General features: G+C 42.5%; 1 protein-coding gene across 12 annotated transcripts in view; it reads right to left on the minus strand.

Moving 5' to 3' along the window:
- LOC105077107 (coiled-coil domain-containing protein 162) overlaps nt 1–21283 on the minus strand; it is a 152727-nt gene that overhangs the window by 44093 nt on the left and 87351 nt on the right. For all 12 annotated transcript variants that reach the window (XM_074368501.1, XM_074368502.1, XM_074368500.1 and 9 more), the window contains 3 exons: nt 14401–14518; nt 11440–11605; nt 6823–6961 (listed from right to left, as the gene is read on the minus strand). In XM_074368501.1, the coding sequence (XP_074224602.1) occupies nt 6823–6961; nt 11440–11605; nt 14401–14518 (423 nt within the window). The remainder of the gene's footprint in view (nt 1–6822; nt 6962–11439; nt 11606–14400; nt 14519–21283) is intronic.

Below are 21283 nucleotides of genomic sequence, written 5' to 3' on the forward strand. Positions count from 1 at the left end.
GTCAAACAAGCTCCCTTATCAAAGGGACCAAGTGCAATCAATGCCCGCTTATCCCTAAGGAGTGGTTTCAGTTCGCTGCTGAACAAAAAATTATTCAAACAAACCAATCATATCCTCCTGTGGGGACCAGCAGGCAGCACACCCTCCTACTACAAAGCCTGCCTCCCGAGCCCCTAGTTGCACAAGTGCAAACACTCTATGGCCCTGCATGGCATGCAATGTTCTGTTCCCCTCGGCTATGAGTACATGTCACTAAGAAAATGCTGCTGTTCTCATCTGTCCAGTGTTTAGGGTCATGTATTTGGCCATCCCCATAACCTTGATGCAGAATCCTTTCCTCACCAACAGGGTGAAAAGGAGGCAATTAAAACAAAGGGAAGAGGGGATAATCTTGAATTAACTGATTTTAGATCTCAAACTGACCACTTTTAAACTCTAAATGTGGCTGAATGACATGGAATCAGAAAGTTTAATCTTTTTGCCATCAGCAGAAGTAGGGGCTTATGAACTTAATTTCAAAGACAGATAAAGGGAATTCTAAATTTTTACATCAAACCATTGCATTAGTGCAAAAATCATACCACCCTTTTCACATATTAGTGAGAATTAACAAAAGATAGTTGCATACTGTTACATTCTGAGACACTGGACAAAATCATTGATTTCCCCTGCTAGCTCAAGGATGGAGTTTGGAGTTGCTCAATGGATAGATAAACATTTTCTCCCGTTTCTCATGTTTTATCTTGATTCTCAATGGGCCCTGCCAAGGAACCCATGATTCACTCAACAGCCATATGACAGTGATGTATCGAGGACAGGAAGATACATCCGAGATGCAAAGATGGGACCTACGTGGTTCTGACCTTCCAGCCCAATAGGGACCAGTGAGACAGACCTCATTATCCAGCTGCTCCTGACCTTCTTCTTCTGATCTTCCTCCCAAGGCACTTTCTACATACACATCTCCCTTATAGGTTGTATTATATCTTCTTAAAACAGTGATACTTCAGACAAAAAATGTGGCCTGCCATTTCAGTAAACAATGAACGCTGCCTGCTATTAAACCCTCAGCCCCCGCAGCCATGAGGAGACGGTGTGCCCTGAGGAGAATTCAGGATGGAAAAAAGCAGGATCCTGGCCCTTGGAAGGTGAAGATGCATATCCAAGGAATGATTTCAATGAGCCCAGACTGTTGCATCTTCCCATACATAGACAAGCACTAAAATCATTAACTTGAGATGTTTCTTTGTGATTAGTGGTAATCCTTCAATGTCCAACTACATGGGTTTTTTCTTTGTTTGTTTGTTTTGGAGCAGTCCCTCAAAGTTAGCTGAGAGGCTATCCCCTGGGCTATAGTCCTCAGTAAGGTCCTGAATAAGACATAACTCACAATTTCTGGTTGTGAGTTTCTTCTTCAGTTGACAGTACCAAAAAGCAGAGTATTCTAATGGAGACATTTATTTCCAGCCTAAATTAAGAGCACAGAACCCCAGTACCCCTCAAGCCTCTCCATGGCCGGCTCCTTCCATGTCATTCCTGCGCTTCTTGGCCACCAATCTGTGGAATTATTTCTCTCTCACTCAGCCTCTGGGTCCAGCTTTGTTTACATCTTACTATTCAATCCTTGACTGCACTGCTTATATTTTAAAATTTACTTTTTGGTTATTATGATGTTTTGACATCTAAAAAAACTCTGCTGGCTGGGAAGAGACTGCCTCTCCTTCGCTGGCCAATTCTTAGAGATAGTTGAGGACCCAACAAGGAATATGCCTTTGATACATAAACTAGCCAATCTGGGCCATTCCTCCTCAGACCCTTGCAATCCAGGAGGCAATATTCCTCTGCTTTAATCATCCCAGGGCTAGTGTACGGGCAACTAGAGACCACCCCTACAGCCCAAAGCGTGCTGGAATTATCCAAACTAGCTGATCCTAAACTGTTCCCCTGCCCTGCCTTGCCTTTCCAGGCCATGGTCTCAACACCCTTCCTTGCTCCTGATCCACGTGGCCATGTGTGACATGGCTCGATGCCTGTTTCTAGGAACTGAGAGTATAAAACTTAATTTTCCTGAGTTTCTCTTCTGTCTCTTCTTGTGGCTACACTGCACTGAGCATCACAGAAAAGAACATAGAACACTGACATACTCTCTTATCTTGGTAAGTTTGTGCAGAACTTTTAACTACTAAGTGCCAAAGCCCACCACAATTCTTGGCAGAGTTTTAGAGCCCCAAACACATACTAGATCTGTTCATTTATAGATGCTTGGAGACTACTCAAAAATATCAATCCATCAGACATTAATATGACTGCTATCCTAAGCTACAGAATCATAGAATATGATACATTCTCTAGAGAATCAGAGTTAGAGTCTAGGCACCACCATTGATCAAATCCTTGGTTATCCTTTTCCTCACTTTCCTGATTTTTCAGTCTAGTCACTGTCCTTGCAGGATCCATTGCTGGGCCAACTGATATTCTTCTAAATCCAAGGACCCCCATTCCTGGGCTCTCAGATCTGCCTGTGATTCCTCAACAGATAAAGTACATTCTTTACTGGGCATGTTTGCCCTAACAAACTAATAGCCCTAGCTGATGCCTAATCTCACAATAGCTCAGGCTGGCTTATTTCAGCCCTTATGAGAGTCATAAACCCCACCGTCCTTCACAGACCATAAACCTCTTACCTCACCTACAACCAATCAGAGACTTGTACACAAGCCAATCAGGCACCTTGTGACCCGACCTTATAAAAGACCCCAACAACCGGCCCTTGGTGCTCACACAGACACTTCTCGCCTGTGTGGCCCGCTGTTGTCTATGGCAGCGTACCCTAATAAACTCCTTTTCTATTCCCATACTTTATCTCTGGTAAATTCTTTTACCAACCCGCACATCACCATGTCACCAACGGGCCCCCCTGTTGTGTCCCACAACACTCATCTCCCTTCTGAACAGAACTGTGTATTAGGGAGCTGTACAGTGTAATGCTATGCAAGGAAAGGGGTTTCAAGATGATAACCAACATTTTAAGTCCTATATCTTCTTTTGTTTCCTTCCTCTCCATGGACCCCATATTCTGAAAGATTTTTCTATCAAATTAAGCATTTTCCTATTTTTAACTCAAAACCACATACTCATCCAGCCTAAGCTCTGAGCTATAGGAAGAAATGAAGAAACATGATATAAAGGGAAGAACAGGGCTCCGCAGTCAGAAAAACTGTATGAATGTAAGTTCTGCTACAACAAGCTGTGTGACCCTGGGCAAGTTTCACAACTTCTCTGACTCATCATCTCATCTGTAAAAATGATGACATCATTGCTATCCCACAGAGTTGGCATGTGGTGGGAACTCAACCAAAGAAAGTTCCCTCTCCTCCTTATCTCACTCGGTTCTTATGATTTCAGTTTTAAAAAGAAAGAAATGTGATATTTTCCTTACCAGCAAAACTTTGGGGCAAATGTGTTTTTCATCATGCCTTTAGAAATACTGAAAACAGATTACTGTGACAACTCACTCAGACCCTCAGTTGGTAAGCCCTGGCCTGTGCCTTCTGCAGGGGAGGGTCTAATCAGCGCAGCTTGTCAGCAGTAAAACCTATAGGAATGAAAGATTGGCTTGTTGCTTATGACGTGGTGAATCTGCCAACTGTCGGCCCCTAATAAAGTCAGGTCTCCCCAGTAGCCCACTAAAATGCCAGAAGAGATGCACCACAGTCTCCAAACTGTTCTGCTGCATTCCAGCTGCCTGACTGTCAACAAGCAGTCCAGGGTTTCCTAGATCACCAATCACCTCGTGTGTGAGACAGCTACCCACAGCGTGATCCCAGGCAAGCTGGCTCTAGCCATCAGGAGTAGGGAATTCATGGGGCAAATGCTAGGGTTTTTCCTGGATGCAAGGATATAAAGAAGACCAAAACACACCTGCAAAGTGGCCTGGGGAGGCCAGGCAAAAGTTGTGGCTCTTCACTTCTCAGACACTTGAGACCAGGACCGTGGTCCTGAGCTAGGCTCAGCACACATGAGGCCTTCCCTGTATCTCCTAGGAATCTCCAGAGAACCCTAAAGCACACTGTAATATCTGTGTGTTCAGAGACACTTAAATTGATGAGCATAAAACTAAATTGAGAAATGAAGAGAAAATCCACACAAATTCAAGGACTAAGAAATTGGTGTTGCTTCTTGAGAGACCCCTTGACATACCCCTAAATCAGGCTTACTGCAGGAAATTACTGCACCTCCGGTTTATTCCACAATCTTCTCCTTTATACACTAGTCACTCTGAATGTCAATAATACATTCAGATTAGTGACATTTTCATGCCATAGGTTTTTAGCCTGTTCTAGAGAGTTCCTCTGAAGATTTTTTTTTTCCCCTCCATTCTTGAATTTCAAAGGAATTCAATCCTTTAAATCAGGGAGTGGCAAACTCTTTCTTAAAGGGTCAGAGAGTAAATATTTTCAGCTCTGTGGATCATATGATCTCTGTTGCAACTATTCAACTCTGTGGTTGTAGTATAAAAGTAGTCAGAGATTATCCATAAATGAGTAGGCCTGGCTGTGTTCCCAAAACTTTCATTTCTGGACACTGAAATTTGAGTTCCACATAATTTTCTTATGTCACAAAATACTACTCTTGAATTTTCCCCCCAATCATTTAAACACATAATAGCCACTCTTACAAAGTCAGGCAGGGGCCTGTGGCAGTAGCTCGCTTGTCTCTAACTTAAACAGATGAGATTGATTAGAAGCACTCAAGCATTTACCTTCAATGCAAATAGTTAATTCACCTGAAATTAAAGATAAGCTCAATCCTCAGGCATTTCTTGCATTGGTTAATAAAAAACTCCTGCAGGTTGGTGGACGCTACCATTGGGAGACAGACCGATTTCCATCAGGCTCTTGCCTGCGTTTGGCAGAGGACAGGTCAACCGGAGAAGAGAGAAACTTTTATGCTTAGCAGCATGCATCTGTCCTACAACCTGAGCTGATCTATGCCACAGAGAAGCAGGGGCCAGCTATGAGGGGACTCCACGGGGCCACTGTCCTGTGGTCCCTGACCTACACCCTTCCTCACCTCCCCCAGTCTACAGAAGCGTGCTGATCTCATTCCAGGTAAGAGTTCAGTTCCTTCTCTTCAAACTCTGGAGAACCCTTCAGTTTACACAAGCAAAAAGTTCCCTGGGGTAAACAGTCATGTTTGCTCAGAGTTGGTGAGCTCTGGGAAGGGTGTGGGAACTTCCCTAAGCTTCCTGTCTCTCTTAGTTATCTAAGGATGACTCTTTGTTTGCAAGTTCAACACTAAGTAAAATCTTCAAGAGGGGTGACATTTGTTTTTTAGCTTTTCTTTTTCTCCGACCTCCTGCCTTCTCTTTAGACTCTCTCTTTCCACCCATATGCTGCTGTCTGGCATCCATCCTAGTTCTCAGGCTTTGGAGCCAAGTGCACCGGGGTTCTAATTCTGATCCGCCACATACTAGCTGTGGCAAACAGCTAGTGATTCCAAACACATACACACCCTGAAAAGCTCTGAAGAAAAAAGTCTGGAGGAAATACAATAAGTGAAGAACTCCTGGAGGTATACCATCCTGGGTGGTTCCCTGAGGTCCTCTGAAAAATATACTGAATAATCTGAAACCAGACATGGGACCCAGTACCCTCCATTCCTGCAGACTGTGCCCGGGCAAAGAAAACCCCGCAAAGCAATTCCTGAGGGAAGCAGAGTGGTTCTCCTGGGAGAATAGAGGCAAGCTGAACTCTCTGCAGCTGGAATCCAAAAAGAACTTCTGGGATATAGTCCTATTTCTTCACGCTATGTAAATTCCTTGCAAATTCTGACTTGGGATTTCAGAGCCCAGAGGGCTAGTGAATGGCTATGCTGACAATGAGTTAGAGCTTTTATCTCCTACCAGCTTGACAAAGATATACCTTGAAAGCTGTCAATCAAAAGAAAATGAATGAGCCTGATTTTTTTTTTTTTTTGTCCTGCCGAATTTACATTCTAAATCGGGTCCCCTAATGCTCAGAGTAAAGAAAACTCAATGTGAAAGAAGAAAATATAGCTCAGTACGTGTTCCACATTTCCATTCGCTATGGACGCCTGTGCTAACAGTGGGAAGCCATTATAATCCACGGATAAGAGCATTGCCCCCCAGGTCCCCCTCATGGACTAAATACTCACACTGGGAATTAATCAAATGAAGTTAATTAATTCTGACAATTTCAGAATAAGCAGAGACCCTCAGGCCTGACCTTGTCCCTTTCCACACACAACTTATTATTTATACAAGAAACATTGTGACTCTCACTCCAAACTAATTTTCTCATCAGCCATGATTAATTAACCAAACAAACATTATTTTTGTATGCAGAGTGTTTAATACCTACAAGGCCAGAGGTAAATTAATTTATTTATAAATTTAACTCAGGTAGTCAATTCCATTGGCTTCAGATGTGCAGTGAAATTCTGCTCTTTTGAAAGGTAATTAAGGGGCTGAAAAAACAAAAAACTCTTAGGAAGAATCATCTTCAAAACTATAAAAAATATGATTCCCCATAAAACATCTTGTTGTTATGCAAACTAACTGTATTGAAATCACATTTAATAAAATCAAGAATATTATTGTCCAACAGGAACACAGTCCACCATGAGGGACAGCCTTTGCCGCAGAACATGTTTGGCAGCCGCAGTGTCCTGGATCAGGTTGTGCCCCTGACTATTTTAAGTTTATTATCTAATTGTGACAAGTGTGGTCTCCCTCCATGATCACTCAGAAACACCTGCCCCACAGAATTTACTGGACAGGATTAGCACTCCAGCCCTTACCGGATGAGGTACCTCACTGCAGCATCAAACTGCAGAAACATAACCTCCCTTCGGAGGAGGAGGGCCTGGGACACCTGGGTGGGGTCTTGGGGGCTCTGGAGGCTGTCAATCATATTCTGCAGCTCTTGAAGCTCAGACGCTAGAAGACAGACAACATTTTAGTTAGACAGTGTGAAATACAGGCTACCCTAGCTGCCCTATGAACCATCATTTCACCTCCAAAGCTAACTTTTTACCTAAATTGACTTCCCTTTCTTTGTAAGTATACTAATTATGTTTTGCAAGATCAGCAAAGCCTTATGTTCTAGAACCTGAGGTCTGATTTGTCTTTCCTTCCTTCCTTCCTCAGGAATGTAATAACTTGCTTTGCTTTTCAGCAGATTAAGAACATACTATTGAAAGAAAGTTTCAAAATTTACAAGGCTACAGACTTCACATAGCTTGAAAAAGAGAAAGTACAAGAAACAGGAAAGTATAGGCCTCGGAGATCTATTGGCGGTTTGAAATTTTTATAGATCATAAACCAGCACTCATTTCACATAGCCATGCCATCCAAATCAGCCTTGTCACTGACTCATCCTGTCAATGGCTCATGAATTAAAAAAGACTCGACCATCCAAGGCAAGTATAAATACATACATACATACATACATACATGTATACATACACATACACACATCCTTCTAGGAGATTCTAGATTTTAGGAGTAGGTGTGAGAGATTCTCAATTGGCTTATTTCTTGGACCCTTATTGCAAAAGCCCACTGCATATAAACAGATTTATATGTGTTTTGAATGGAAATTTAAGTAAGTGCCCTTGGAGCACTCAATACTTGTTTGAGTCTAGATGGTTGTACTAGCGTCTCTATTATTGATTCAGGAAATGAGTTGTTCAAAATGGGAGAGTTACAGCAAGAACGCGAGCCCGTAGGGAGCACTGGTGAGGCGGATAGGTGGGCCTCACTTCCAGGACCCCTAGATTGTCAGCTGATTGGTCATGCTCATTAACTCCCTGTAAGGAGAGTGATAGTTTTCTACTTGAGAGGACATCCCTGCTATGGGACAAGAAGGACTGTGGAAATTGGTCACCGGGCCTATATGTAGCCCAAGGCAGAAGTAAGATAGCAGACCCATGAGGCATTTCCAGAGGTACTCGATATCAACAGCTTGTCCTGACTTGAGCAGCCTTGCACCCTATCTGGCCTGGGTACTGGATCTCTTCCCTCATTTCTGGCGTGGAAAGAAGGGGAAATGAAGAAGCAAGGACACCATCCATGAGAGTCTGATCAGGGCAGAATCAGGTCTGAGAACGGTTGTTAACGTGTACTTGCAGTATACTCTTTTGGCTTTAGGAAAGATGAGCAGTTCAGATTTCATATCCATGTCTTACACACAACAGAAAAGCGTTTCTGGAGTGTTTTTCTAGCCACAAAAGAATTGAGGCCAATTGTCAGAATTTTTATGACTCCTATAAATCTGATGGTCATATTGGGCTGAAAAGAAACTTTCACCAGAAGAGGAGTCACAGAGCAAATTGAACAAGGACTTTAAGAACTTTGTGGTGGACAGGAGGAGGGGTAGTCAGTGAGCCTTATTCGCTCAAGGTCTAGTGTGCTTGGTCTATGAACAATACACTCTGTCAGGCGACAAGGCAGCAATCAGGGGAAAGGTTTATATGCAATGACAATGCAAAAAGAATACAGAGTTTGCACATATCTTGTGATTAAAGCCCTGTGAAATGTATTAGGGCAAGGGCTAGAAGGAAGTAAAAATAGATAAAAATAGTTCACTTGTTAGAATGGTTGGATTACAGGTGATTTTTCTTTTCATTAGTTCCATTATTGTTTATATAATGCTGTATTTGCACATTTGAACAATCACTTCACAGCAAAATTGAAATACATATCATTAAAATGAAGGTGGGGCCTACCCTTTCCTTGCTTTGTACTTACACATAATACTCCTCGGTCAGGCCTCCCTCCCTTGCGGGGTCACACTGCCCAGTGGAAGGGGAGGTGGTGGGCACAGGCAGGGAAGGCAGCCCGTCTGTGAGGATGGTTGCCACGTGGCTGTGGTGGGGGTGCTGGGGGCAGACCCTGCACCAGGCAACACCAGGAAACAAACTGGCCTTTTCTTGGGCCTTTCCCCATGAGGCTTCCGTTTGGGAAATTAGACAGAGAGAGAGGAATCACAGGGGGCCCTGCCTCCGTGTGAATCCTCAAAGCTGGTACATTTTGGTCCTGAAACCCTACGCTCAGTGGGTCGTATCAGGTTTGAACTGCCCTCCTAATCCTTTATAGGGAAATCACAGTGCAAACGCCCACATTCTAATTACATCCCCTGCTTCCCCCAGGTTGTTGCTGGCTTTCAGGGAAGGAGAGGGTTTGACAGCATCCACGGTGTCTAAGAGCTGCTTCCTCAGTCAAGCAGGAGGAACACAGCCAAAATTGGAAGTGACTCTTTAGAAAATATGTTAAAGCATATAAAAAAGCATATAAAAATCATTTTATCTAATTCCCAACAGCTCTGAAATGGCTAAAAGGAGTTGGGTGGGTACATGAACAGACCCAGCTCATCTTTTCACCTTCATTCTCCTTGCCGCCTCTGGGAAGCAGGCCAGGGACTGAGCAGCCTAGCCTTTTTCAAAAGATGATTATCTCAGACTGGGATTATTTTTTTAGTTCTGTTTTCTCTTTATCTATTTTCAGCAAAGCAGAGTATGCAAACCTTTGCACATTCTCCCTGTAGCACAGACGTTCTTACTGGCAACATGACAAGGTATGTGTCTCTAATTGCACACCTTTCACAGCCTGGGCCACGTATTTCAGTGGTTTCCGGTCCATAAGCATATAAATAGTAAGAAACCAATTTCCTTCATCCTGAATTCTAGGTCCGCAACAATTGGGCCTCATTTCCCACTACCCCTCAGTGTCCCACTGGTGGGTTCCTTATTCTCTGGACTGGTCACGTGCAGTTCTGCCTGTTACCTTTGCCAGTATCCTGTTCTTGTCCTGCCAGGACCATCCCTCCTATTTTCCTCCATCGATTCAAGGGAAGGTAAGTCCCCCCAGATCACCTTCTGTGTGGGCTTTTCCCTCCCAGGGGCTATAGGACTTCCTGTGCAGCGACTTCTTCTGGAAACCTGGCTCTGCTCTATCTTGGCTTCTATATCTCATCTCCATATAACACTTGTCTCCCTGTCTCCCTTTCCTGGCCCCACCTCCTTTCTCCAGTCCTTTACCTAAAGCCCAGCCCCACACCCTCCCAATATCAGCTCCCCTGAGAGCATCTTAGTTTATTTCCTAAGTAAACCTCTTTTACAACAGTCCCCAAATTAGTAAAAAGGAAAGGATTTAAGAGTGCTTTGGAACTTCTGTAATCTCCTGATGAAGACTTGCTAGTAGTTCTGAAAGCTCATTGGTCTGCAACAATTCTGTGCTTTCTGCTGAGGCAGCATCAACCCTTTCTTTATGCTGCCTCTCCTCAGATACAGTCATCAATCTTCTTCCCAGATCACCACTCATACCGTCCCTGCATCTCCCATCTGAATGTTCACTGTTCGTTAGCACAATGCAAATCTACTGGCAAACAAGTCAGAGTCTCCCACAAACATTTCCTTGATGCACCGGCCAGAGAGGAATAGATTCAGTTCTATCGCATTTGTTTTAAGACTGGTAGGTTTAAATAGGCACATTACCTCATTTTTTGGCTCTTCATATCCTTGAAAATCGTTGGCTACTATGTCATAATATATTGCTGTTAGTTGATTAATACTTACATGACTAACGACATAATTTGGATGGGAGTCAAATTATTAAAATAATAAGATCAGTTTCCCTGCTTCTGATAATCCCAGCTTCCTAAGCATTTCAGTGTCTTTAATTTACCTCATGCATTGATCTGAGAATTTGCGCTGAGTTAAGAGTTCATGGATTAGCACTGGGCAGATGAAACTAAAGCTTCAGTTGTTCTTACTAACAGGACCACTGGGGCACTGTTAGCTAACTGAGGGCTAGCTGCAAGCTTCTTGGTGGTGAAGGCACAGCCCTGACCTTGCCACATTAGTACACAAAGGCCAGGAGAGGAAGGGACTGAAAGCAAACTACTGTTCAATGGGGACTTGTACCTCCTTCTAGAATTTTCAGAGTTTAATCCACAGAATATCTCTATGAGACAGACATTGCCACCCCTGTTTCATAGATAGATAGAGAGAGACCCAGAGAGGAAAGTGCCCAGCTTCTGGTAAAACAAGTGACAGAGCCAGGGTAAAAACCCAGGCCCCCCAGCTTCTGACGAGGCATATTTTTCTGTTTAACCTGTAAATGTGGAACCAATCCGTTTGGAGACAGCATATAATGGAACTTTCCCTTTGACCTTCTGTCCTTTGTGAGGAAATATTTTAGTTCTGTCTTTCCAAGTAATAAGAGCTTCATAGTAATTAACTAGATGTGAGAAGCCCTTTCACAATGTATATGTATATCAAATCATCACGATGATCACTTTAAATATCTTATAATTTGATTTGTCAATTATAATTCAATAAAGCCCCCCCAAAAAAAAGCTTCACAGAATTTGAACTGAATATTGAAGGTGATTTTAATCACCTTTAATCACTTACCAATCCCCTCAGTTCCTCCCCAGTTACCTCTCAGAGGGTTAGGACTTAGAGGAAATTCAAAACATGCTGGACAATTTCCAAGTTTGGCAAAACTGAAAAGGTAGGCCACAATGTCATGGAGAGAGGCTATCAGCTGTAGAGTCAGCTTTAAGGCTCTAAAAGCTGCCTGTGGGTAAAAGCAATACAAGAGAATAAATTTCAAGAAGTTTCTAAGGGGCATATAAAGTATATAAGTGTTGATTAGGGATAATATCTTTAAACAAGAATATTTAGATAAACATTTTCACAGTATAATAAAGGATAATAATTACAGGATAATGTCTGGAAAAAAGAATAAGCATTTTCATGCACCAAGGCTATATCTGTCTTTGGATAACTCCTGCGGAGGGGGCAAGGTTAAAAGCAATGTGTATCTCTTTGTTTAAAGCCATTGGTAGCCATAAACACATCAAAACATTTTTATATGACCAACCATCAATGAATTACAAGGGTCACAAATAAATTCCTAGCAGGACTCAGATTCAGACAACATTGCCCTGAGGGAATACCTGTAAGCAAAACATAAATATTTATCAACATAGTTCAAACCCATGACTAAAAATCAAACAATGGATCTTAAATATCAATATTCAGTAAAGGAAAAATGAAACACTATGATTAATTGCAGAAGGTAGTATTTTTACAATAAAGAAAAAACCCTAAAAATTCTTCAATGAAATAAAGGGGAGTTCTATTTTTAATTTTTTTAAACATTTTTTATTGATTTATAATCATTTTACAATGTTGTGTCGAATTCCAGTGTAAAGCACAATTTTTCATATTTTTAATTTTTTGAGGAACCTGCGCACTGTTTTCCATAATGGTTGCAACAATTTACATTCCCATCAACAGTGCACGAGAGTTCCCTTTTCTCCTCAATCTCACCAGCACTTGTCTCATCTTTTTTAGAACAGTCATCCTAAGGGGTGTGAGGTGGTAGCTCATCAACGTTTTGATTTGCATTTCCTTGATGATTAGTGACATTGAGTACCTTTTCATTTATGTGTTGGTCTTTGGTATGTCTCCTTAGGAAAAATGTCTATTCAGGTCCTTTACCCATTTTAAAATCAAAGTATTGGGTTTTTCTAATTTTTCCTTTGTGTTTAGTTTGTTTGGTTTGGTTTTGGCTTTGCTACTGAGTTATATGAGTTCCTAACATATCTGAGGTATTGCTACCCTTTATCAGATATGTAGTTTGCAAATATTTTCTCCCATTATGTAGGTTGCCTTCTCCTTTTGTTGATTATTTTCTTTGCTATACAGAAGCTTTTTAATTTGATATTGTCCCACTTGGTTATTTTTGCTTTTGTTGCTTGTGCTTTTGGTTGATATCCAAAAAATCATTGCCAAGACAGGAGTCAAAGAGTTTTTCCCCTGGTTTCCTCTAAGAGTTCATAGTTTCCAGTCTTATATTCAAGTTTTTAATCTATTTCAAAATCATTTTTGTGAGTGGTGTAAGATAGGGATCCAGTTTCATTCTTTTGTATGTATACCTAGCATAAGATCCAGCAATCCTACTTCTGGGTATATACCCAAAGGACATAAAATCAGTATATCAAGGAAATTATCTGCACTTCCATGTTCACTGCAGCATTACAATAGGCAAGATATGGAAAAAACCTAAATGTCCAGTAGATGGGTAAATGTATAAATGTCCCTCTCTCTCTCTCTCACTCACACACACACACACAGAGGAATATTATTCAGACATAAAAAAGAAGGAAACCTTGCCATTGACAACAACATGGGTAAGCCTGGATGACATTATGCTAAGTGAAATAAGCCAGACAAACTGTGTGATCTTCCTCAAATGTGGAATCTAAAAAAAAAAAAAGGCAAACTTATAGAAAGGTGGTTACCAGAAGATGGGGGAAATGGGGTAATGTTGACCAAAGGGTACAAACTTTATAAGATAAATAAGTCCTGAAGCTCTAATGTACAGCATGGTGACTATAGTTTGTTTTTTTTGTTTTTGTTTTTTGAGGGGAGGGAAGTAATTAGGTTTATTTATTTATTTATTTTTGGAGGAGGTACTGGGGATTGAACCCAGGACCTTGTGCATGCTAAACTAAGCATGTGCTCTACCCATTGAGCTATATCCTACCCGCCTGGTGACTGTAGTTAATAACACTGTATTGTATACTTGAAATTTGCTACAAAAGTTAGATGAGCATTCTCACCACCAAAAAAAAAAAAAAAAAAAAAGGTAACTATGTGAGGTGATGAATGTATTAATTAACTATGGTAATCATTTCACAATGTATATGTATATCAAATCATCACGCTGTACACTCTAAATACATACAATTTTATTTGCTAATTGCACTTCAATAAAGCTGGAGGGAAGAAAAAAAAAAGAAAGGGTGAGAAACCTAAGTTGCTAAACAGGTTTTCACTTACAAAGAAAAATCAGAATGTTCCCACATTGCCATTTTCAACATTGCACTTTATTTAGCTAATACTTGAATGGTTCATGTATTTCTATATCTACTCTTTTTTTATGATTACCCTCTCTCAGTAAATGAGGTACTTAGAGGAGCCCCTCAAAAAAGGAACCAGCTAATTACTGTGATTAAATGTGATCTCAGCCTCTCCTTAGCTTCAGCACATCAGGGTGGGGTTTTCTTAAAGGGTTAGGGAGGAAACTAAGGATTAATAAGGGATGTCAGAAGCTCCAATTAGTGTTCAGTAATTACCAGGGAGAAGTAGAACCATGAAATAATGAGGCATAAGGGAAATGATGATAAAGCTGGCAAAACTATGAGGAGCTGTGAGATTTCAGTTATTAGATGTTCCTGAAAACAAATATACAAACAAATAAACAAACAAAACAAAGAAGAGATACTCTCTGAAACTGATATGTTTCAACGTGAGACATAAAAACAGCCAGTTTCTAGGCTGGCACACGTAAAAAATACACACCTTTTCTGGCAGAGTTTTGAACATAACCAGCACTTCAGAAGGATGGGGTATGAACCATAAATTGAGGAAGATTTTTCCATCAGCAGACAGCAAACATCGTGGCCGGGGCTGAAAACTCCTGCGGCATGAGAAGAAAGCTTGGGTGGCACAGATCTCTCTGTGTAAAAGAGGTGTCCCGGTGTGAACTATTTATACCGCGGCCCTCCAGCTGCAGTGCCAGAGTCCAGGGTGTGGTGACACCCAGTGTCTCAGCTGCGGGGCAGCAGGCCTCCTTTCCAGGCCACTCACAAGTGGCCACAGTTATAAATAGCTCAGCCGGGGAAGAGCAGTTGGGCTGGTTTTAGTCTCACTGTCTTGGGAGGAAGGCGTGGGCATAGAGGGAGGGAAAGGTGTGGTAAGGAAGGAAGGGGAGGGCATGAATGAAGTGCCGGCATCATACTGGGGGTGACATTTTCTCACTCAGTTCTTAAGACAATCTTATGATTGTTCTTCCTGTTCTGCAGATGAGGAAACTGAGGCCCTATGAGGTTACATAGATGTTGCCGACCCAGTTCCTAAGAAATGAAGTAGAGATTTAAGTGCAGGTCTGTCCAGTTCTAGAATCCAGGCTCTACAGACCAGCCTCTATTTTCCTTTCCTCTCCACCAAGCCTCCTGCCAGGTTCTCCAGACTCTGGCCCTCTTTTCCTTCTTTCTCCTTCTCTTTTTAAAATTTTTTTTATTTTTAAAATTTTGTTGAAGTATAGTCATTACAGTGTGTCAATTTCTGGTGTATAGTATAATGTCCCAGTAATGTATGTATGTATATATATACACACACACACATATATTTGTTTTCATATTCTTTTTCATTAAAGGTTATTATAAGATATTGAATATAGTTCCCTGTGCTATACAGAATAAATTTATTTTTTATCTATTTGTATATATAGTAGATCTCCTTTCCTTTTATTTTTTATTTTTAATGGAGGTACTGAGAATTGAGCCCAGGACCTCGTGCACACTAAGCACGTGCTGTACCACTGAGCTATATCTTCCCCCTCTTTCTCCTTTCTTTCTCCTCCAAATACCTTATCATTTCTTAGGCAGCAGTATCGCTATCTCTGTTGCAGGTTTATATACAAACACATAATCCATGTATGTCTGGTTTAAGGATTCACACAAGCCCAGGTACCCACTCCCTGGCCTGGGAAATAGAATGTCACCAGGTCCTTTGAAGCCCCATGTGCATCTCCCTGGTGGCCCCCAGAGGAACCATCATTCTGAATTTCACACTAATCAATGTTAGCTTTCCTTTGGAGTTTTACCACAAATGGATACACCATTAAAAGATTATTTTGTTGGGTTTACCTGTTTTTGACCTTCATACACACGGAAGCTCTTTCTACTACGTGTCCCTGGAGGGAGGTGGCAGCCTGATCTGGTTTCTACATCATCTATAGAGGCAGCCCACTGTAACAGAGGGTGGAGGTTGGAGGACTGTTTCCTATTTGAATGGATTCAGTGCCTTTGAGTCTAATTAACTGTGTTCATCTACTGTGGAAAATGGTGATATATTCAGTTAATAGGTGTGGAATCCGGCATCAGGGGACTAGATTTGGGGACCAACTTCCATCATCCACAGCTGTGTGCTGTGTAGGCATAGACGAATTATCCTCTTTGAGTATTTTCGTCCATAAAATCGGAATAATGATTCCTAACTAACAAGATTGGTGTAAGGAATAATTTTTAAAAAGAGTACCCAGCATGTGAAAAGTGTTTTATACATTGTGAGGTGCTATATAAAGTTTGGTATTATGATGCTAAGGTGTGCGTGCCTGGAAAGTGGCCGGGGGTGGGGGCCAAGGCATGCATGTGGTCCAGTCAAGAGGCATGCAGGAACTCTCAGAGTCATTCGGTAAGAAGTGGGGACCTGAACAGGCTAATGAGGAGATGTCCTAGAACTGAGAGTTATGAGGGAAGCCCAGAGACTAGTGCCACCTCACACCTGTCTTGGTTATGCTAGATCAGGCAGGCTTGATGAGACACACAAACAGCAGAAGGAGGTGTGCAGCAGAAGTGGAGCCCCCTCCCCACCACGATCCCCAGCCCAGGGCGCCCTGGGCCCACTCAGCTCTGCTCTTCCTGCTCTCCTCCTGGTCCTGGGCAATTGTGTTCATTCTCTGGCTGCAATTGCCATCCATGCCTCCTGAATTCAAATCCACATGCCTGGTCCCTCCACAGCTCCATCCTGGCTGGCAGTGCCTCAGACCACCTCACTCAAAAAAGGCAAGAACTGAACTCTTCATTCCCTCCCACCCCAATCCTGGGCTTCCTCTTGTGTGAAAAGAACCACAACCCCCAAGTCCTCAAAACCAGATACTGGGGAGTCATTTTTAAATGCTTCCTTCTTCACTCCTCAGGTCCTACTGTTTTACTCTCTGGTACCCAGTTTCCATTCCCACTCCGTTGTGTATAGCAAGGACTCTCAATGGGAGGGTCTCACTGTCTAGGGGGCATTTTTGGAAATCATAGGGGCATTTTTTTGACTGTCATTATTTCTGAGTCCTTAGGAGAGATTCAGATGACCTTTTCTACTTCTTAAAGTAAAATGTAATTCATTTTAACTGAGGGCTGACTGTTTTCCATATCAAACATTCTGAATATGAAACCTAAAATTACCAAAACTCTACTTGAAGTCAATCAATGGCCTTAAACCTACCTCTTTCAAGTCTCAGGGTTTTAATTAGGTAATTTGGAGCTCAGGAACAAAGTATGGTGTTAGTTTGGAGAACTTTCCTTATTTCAGCAACCACAAAGTCAGACTATCCTGTCCTGGACCAGATCAAAACCAGCTTAAACCCATCTTATCGCTATTATTCAGTTTACAGTGTTTGAAGGTGCCCTGAGGAAACTTTGAATATCAACAGTAAAACATCACAAGGCCCACATCTGAGCTCATGGGCTTATGGGCCATGTGGCTGGCGCGCAACAGTGTGGCTGAATCCAGTCTTGGCCTCTGAAAAGCATGTGTCTCTGGAGCCACAGGGCCATCTATCTGTACCTCTTCGTTCTCATCTGCTATTTCCTGCCATTTCCCTCCTGCCTGCAGCAGGCAGCCCTCTGCAGAGGAGGGGCAGAGAGGGCAGCAGAAAGCTTTAAGGTGCTCAGTGCAAAGCGAAGCCTGGTTCTCAGTCCCACAAGGATACCTCCCACCTTGGGATGGCCCATCAGCTCCGCAGCCTGACAATTTCTTGACCTGCTTAGTATCACCTTTCTGTACCTCCATTTCCCTTCACCGCCCACTCTCAGCCATACTCCAGACCTTGTCATCACCTGTAATCATATTACCTCCAAAGACTTACACTTGAATATCCTACTTTCTCAGCTCAACATTTTTTTCTCCCAGTTTTCTCATGCATTCACTCCCACAAAACCTCCTTCATCCCCACAAAATATGCTCCTTGATGTCCTTGAGCCCTCAGGCCTCCCCTTCCATCTGTCACTCCCCTTCTGACCCTCTCTCTCCCCCCACCACGCTGGGCCTCACAGCCCAACATGTGAACTACTCTCCCACCATCACCTGCAATTCTCTGCTTCTTTGTACTCACGACCCACCTGTCTAGCAAAACCCCAACTCTGGATTCCTCCAGCTTGTCCGATTTCTGCTTCTAGTCACACCCTGCTGAGCACAGCTGGAGGATATCACACTGCTAATTATACTGAGGCAACAACAAGTAAATGGTTTCCAGCCTGAGCTGTGTCAGACCTGGGATAATCGGTTTTCTTTCCTTTGATCAGCTCTCATGCCCATTTCCTTTTTCAATAATTCGAAGTCTTCCTTAAGTTTCATACCAAATTCCTAGCAGCAGATGATGACATGGTCTGTTATTTCATAACAGTGAATTAAAGGGGCTGAAACTGCCTCCACGTCCTGTGGGCCCATTCCCCCCCTCCCCATCCTCCCTTTCAAAGCAAGGTCAAAGGCAGAGGTGCACACCTGGGACATGAAATGTAGACAGCCTCTGTCCTCAAGGATCTTACATTCCAGGGGCAGATAAACATGTGAGTCTGATGCTATGATAGAAGCAGGAGGAACAGAAGTAGGTGAAAGTGCAGAGAAAATCCAGAATAAAAAGTGTCTGAGACTTGTCATGAGACACACGGAAGAAACTCACAGCTGAGGCGTCTGAGCTGTGGTTTACTATTTCCGTCTCCACATCTCTTCCTCTTAATGGCATTACCATCCTTTCTTCCCCATTAAAAAAATGTGATAACACACACATAACATAAAATTTACCATATTTATTGTTTTTAGGTGCACAGTTCAGTGGTGTTAAGTACATTCACACTGTTGTGCAACCATCACCATCATCTCTCTCTAGAAAAGAATCTTTTCCCATCTTCCAAAACTGAAAAGCTATACCCATTAAACAACAGTGACACTGCCATATTTTTATCCACCCAAGTGAGAGACTTTGGGTGATTTCCTAGATTCCTCTTCCTTCTCCTTGCTCAGCTCTGCATGAAATCCAGCATCTGGACTGGCTGATTTCACCCACTCACCATCCCCTGTCTCTACAGTTTCATAAGTTCCTAAATGGTCACTGACCATCATTTTGCTCCCTTTCTCCCTGCTTGTTGAAGGATCAACACCAGCCTTCTGGATCTTACCCATCACTCTGCACACCTGTTTCCCCCAGCTCATCCTCACATACCAGGGAGAGGAGACACTGGGAAGTCCATGTGCTGTCTCACATCTCTGTGCCACTGCACATGTGGGTCTCCCAGCTTGAACTGAATTTCTTCTCCTTGTCCAACTGAAACACTCACTAGTCATCCTTCAAGACCCAGGTCAAGGGTCCCCTTTTCTTTGAAGCCTGCCCAGCACCCCATCCCCACTTCCCTCATCCTTCAGATAACATTGAATGTTTCCTGGTGGGGGCTTTTATTATACTTTTATTTTATTCTTTATCACAATGTACTGTAATTGCCTATTACCCCTTGCTGGAAGAACCATGTCTAATTCATTGCTGTGCAGTGCTTGGCACCAAGACTGCCATGTACTGCGGTTCAGTTTGTTCCCTGAGGCAGCCAGCAATGGCTGAGATCCAGCCTATATTTGCCAAGCTCTGCACCCTGGCATGGGGCTACACCTGCCCAGAGGACATGGTACCTTCTTCTAATCTGCATCAAACAGCAGTACTGGAGAGTGGTGGCTCTGCCTGTCACACTGTGAAGGCTTAATAAAGGCTTCAATGAGGTTAGTGCCCTCTCTCTGTCCATTCTTTGCTCCTCTACCAGCCAACACCACTGGTCTTAGGAGTGTGGCTGAGTGTCATCATAGTCTCCAGACTCCAGGCTCCTCTAGAGCCATAAGGGGATAGATCCCTCAAGAGGCATCCTTTGGAGGAGAGCTTCCTTTGGCTCCTCTTCTTTTTAGATTCTGGTTCACAGGCAGGGCTTCTGTGCTAAAACTAAGCAGTATGTTACAGCCTTTTAAGGAAGAAGTATTTTCTTAGAATTTTAAGCCTACAGAATTTATGGAGGTCTTCTAGTCAAGGGGATGGCCAACACAACCCCCTTTCCCCTTTCTCCTATTCCATCATCATGATAGACACTGCCAATCATTCACAACAATCTCACAAGCTTGGGATGTCTCAGTCCTCAGCAGGACACCAACATGTAGTTGGAATTGACATTTAAAGTAAAATTTATTTCTTATCCTCCATCTAACTCAACTCCTTATTTTATGATTATGATGAGGACCTCTGTCTTCCATGACCCTCATTCTTCAGCTCTGTCCTCTGTCCCTTCATCTCTCATGAACCTTGGCCTGAGATGACTCCCATTGATCATTTCACGAACACTCTTAAATGGCCCCTTTCTAGCAAGTCTTTCCTCAAGAGTCCCATTCCTTGGAATAAAGCTCTAGACACTAAGCACTTATCATGTCTAACTTTAAAGAGATGCTTCAATTTCCTTACTCTTTAGATGAAGAGTTGAAGTCTGGAGAATGAGGAAAAGTGATTTGCCTAAGACCTCAGAACAACTTATGACTGAGCTGGGTCAAATCCAAATATTCTAACTCCCAGGTTATGACTCTCTGCACGATACCCTCTCATGGATGAGGTTCAATTTTTATTGATACTCTAGGCATGGATTTGTGGACTTTGGAGTTAGAAAGAATCATGTACATTATCTTTTCCAAACTTCCACAGAACACAGAAGTTCCTTTCTCTACACTCCACTTTATGTAAGTGTATTAAAAGGGATATGCTAAAAATTGAGAGAGTTTAGGAAGCATGAGACAGGTGTAGCGGAGAACCTCTGAATCTGTGTGACTTGGGCTCTGGGTGGGCACTCACTTTGCTCATACCTTCCTGGCCCAAAGCTCTGTCCTGAAATGACCACACATTAACGGGCCAGATGATTGAGGGCTCTAGTCTCTCTCCCTTAAATTACTGTTTCCCCTTAATCTTTAGGGAACACATGTCATTCACAAAAAGCACTAAAGGAATAGACCAAGACCTGCACACTGGAGAAATTTTTTTCCCTATTTCCTGGTTTTCTTATTTGGTTGCAGCAAATAAAACAGATCAGAATCCAAATAGACTTCCTGAATCCATTTTATCCTAAATACAAATGTAGCAAACCTGTGGATAGACTTCTATAAACTATTTTAAAATTTGATCCCAAATGTAGATTGGGCTTATAAATGGTTTACATGGCTAGTAGGTGGATGAGAGAATGGAACTAAGAAATCTCAGAGGATTATCCTGTGATGTTTCATAGGAGAGAAAGATGCGCTTCATTCCATTGGGCAACAGATGTCCAGTCAAAACTTTCAGCAAAATAGTCAGTCTACTGAGGCATCTTTGCCCTACTCCTCTAAGGCATTCTTC

This window comes from Camelus bactrianus, chromosome 8 (assembly GCF_048773025.1).
Source record: "Camelus bactrianus isolate YW-2024 breed Bactrian camel chromosome 8, ASM4877302v1, whole genome shotgun sequence".
In the NCBI taxonomy this organism is placed as follows: Eukaryota; Metazoa; Chordata; class Mammalia; order Artiodactyla; family Camelidae; genus Camelus; species Camelus bactrianus.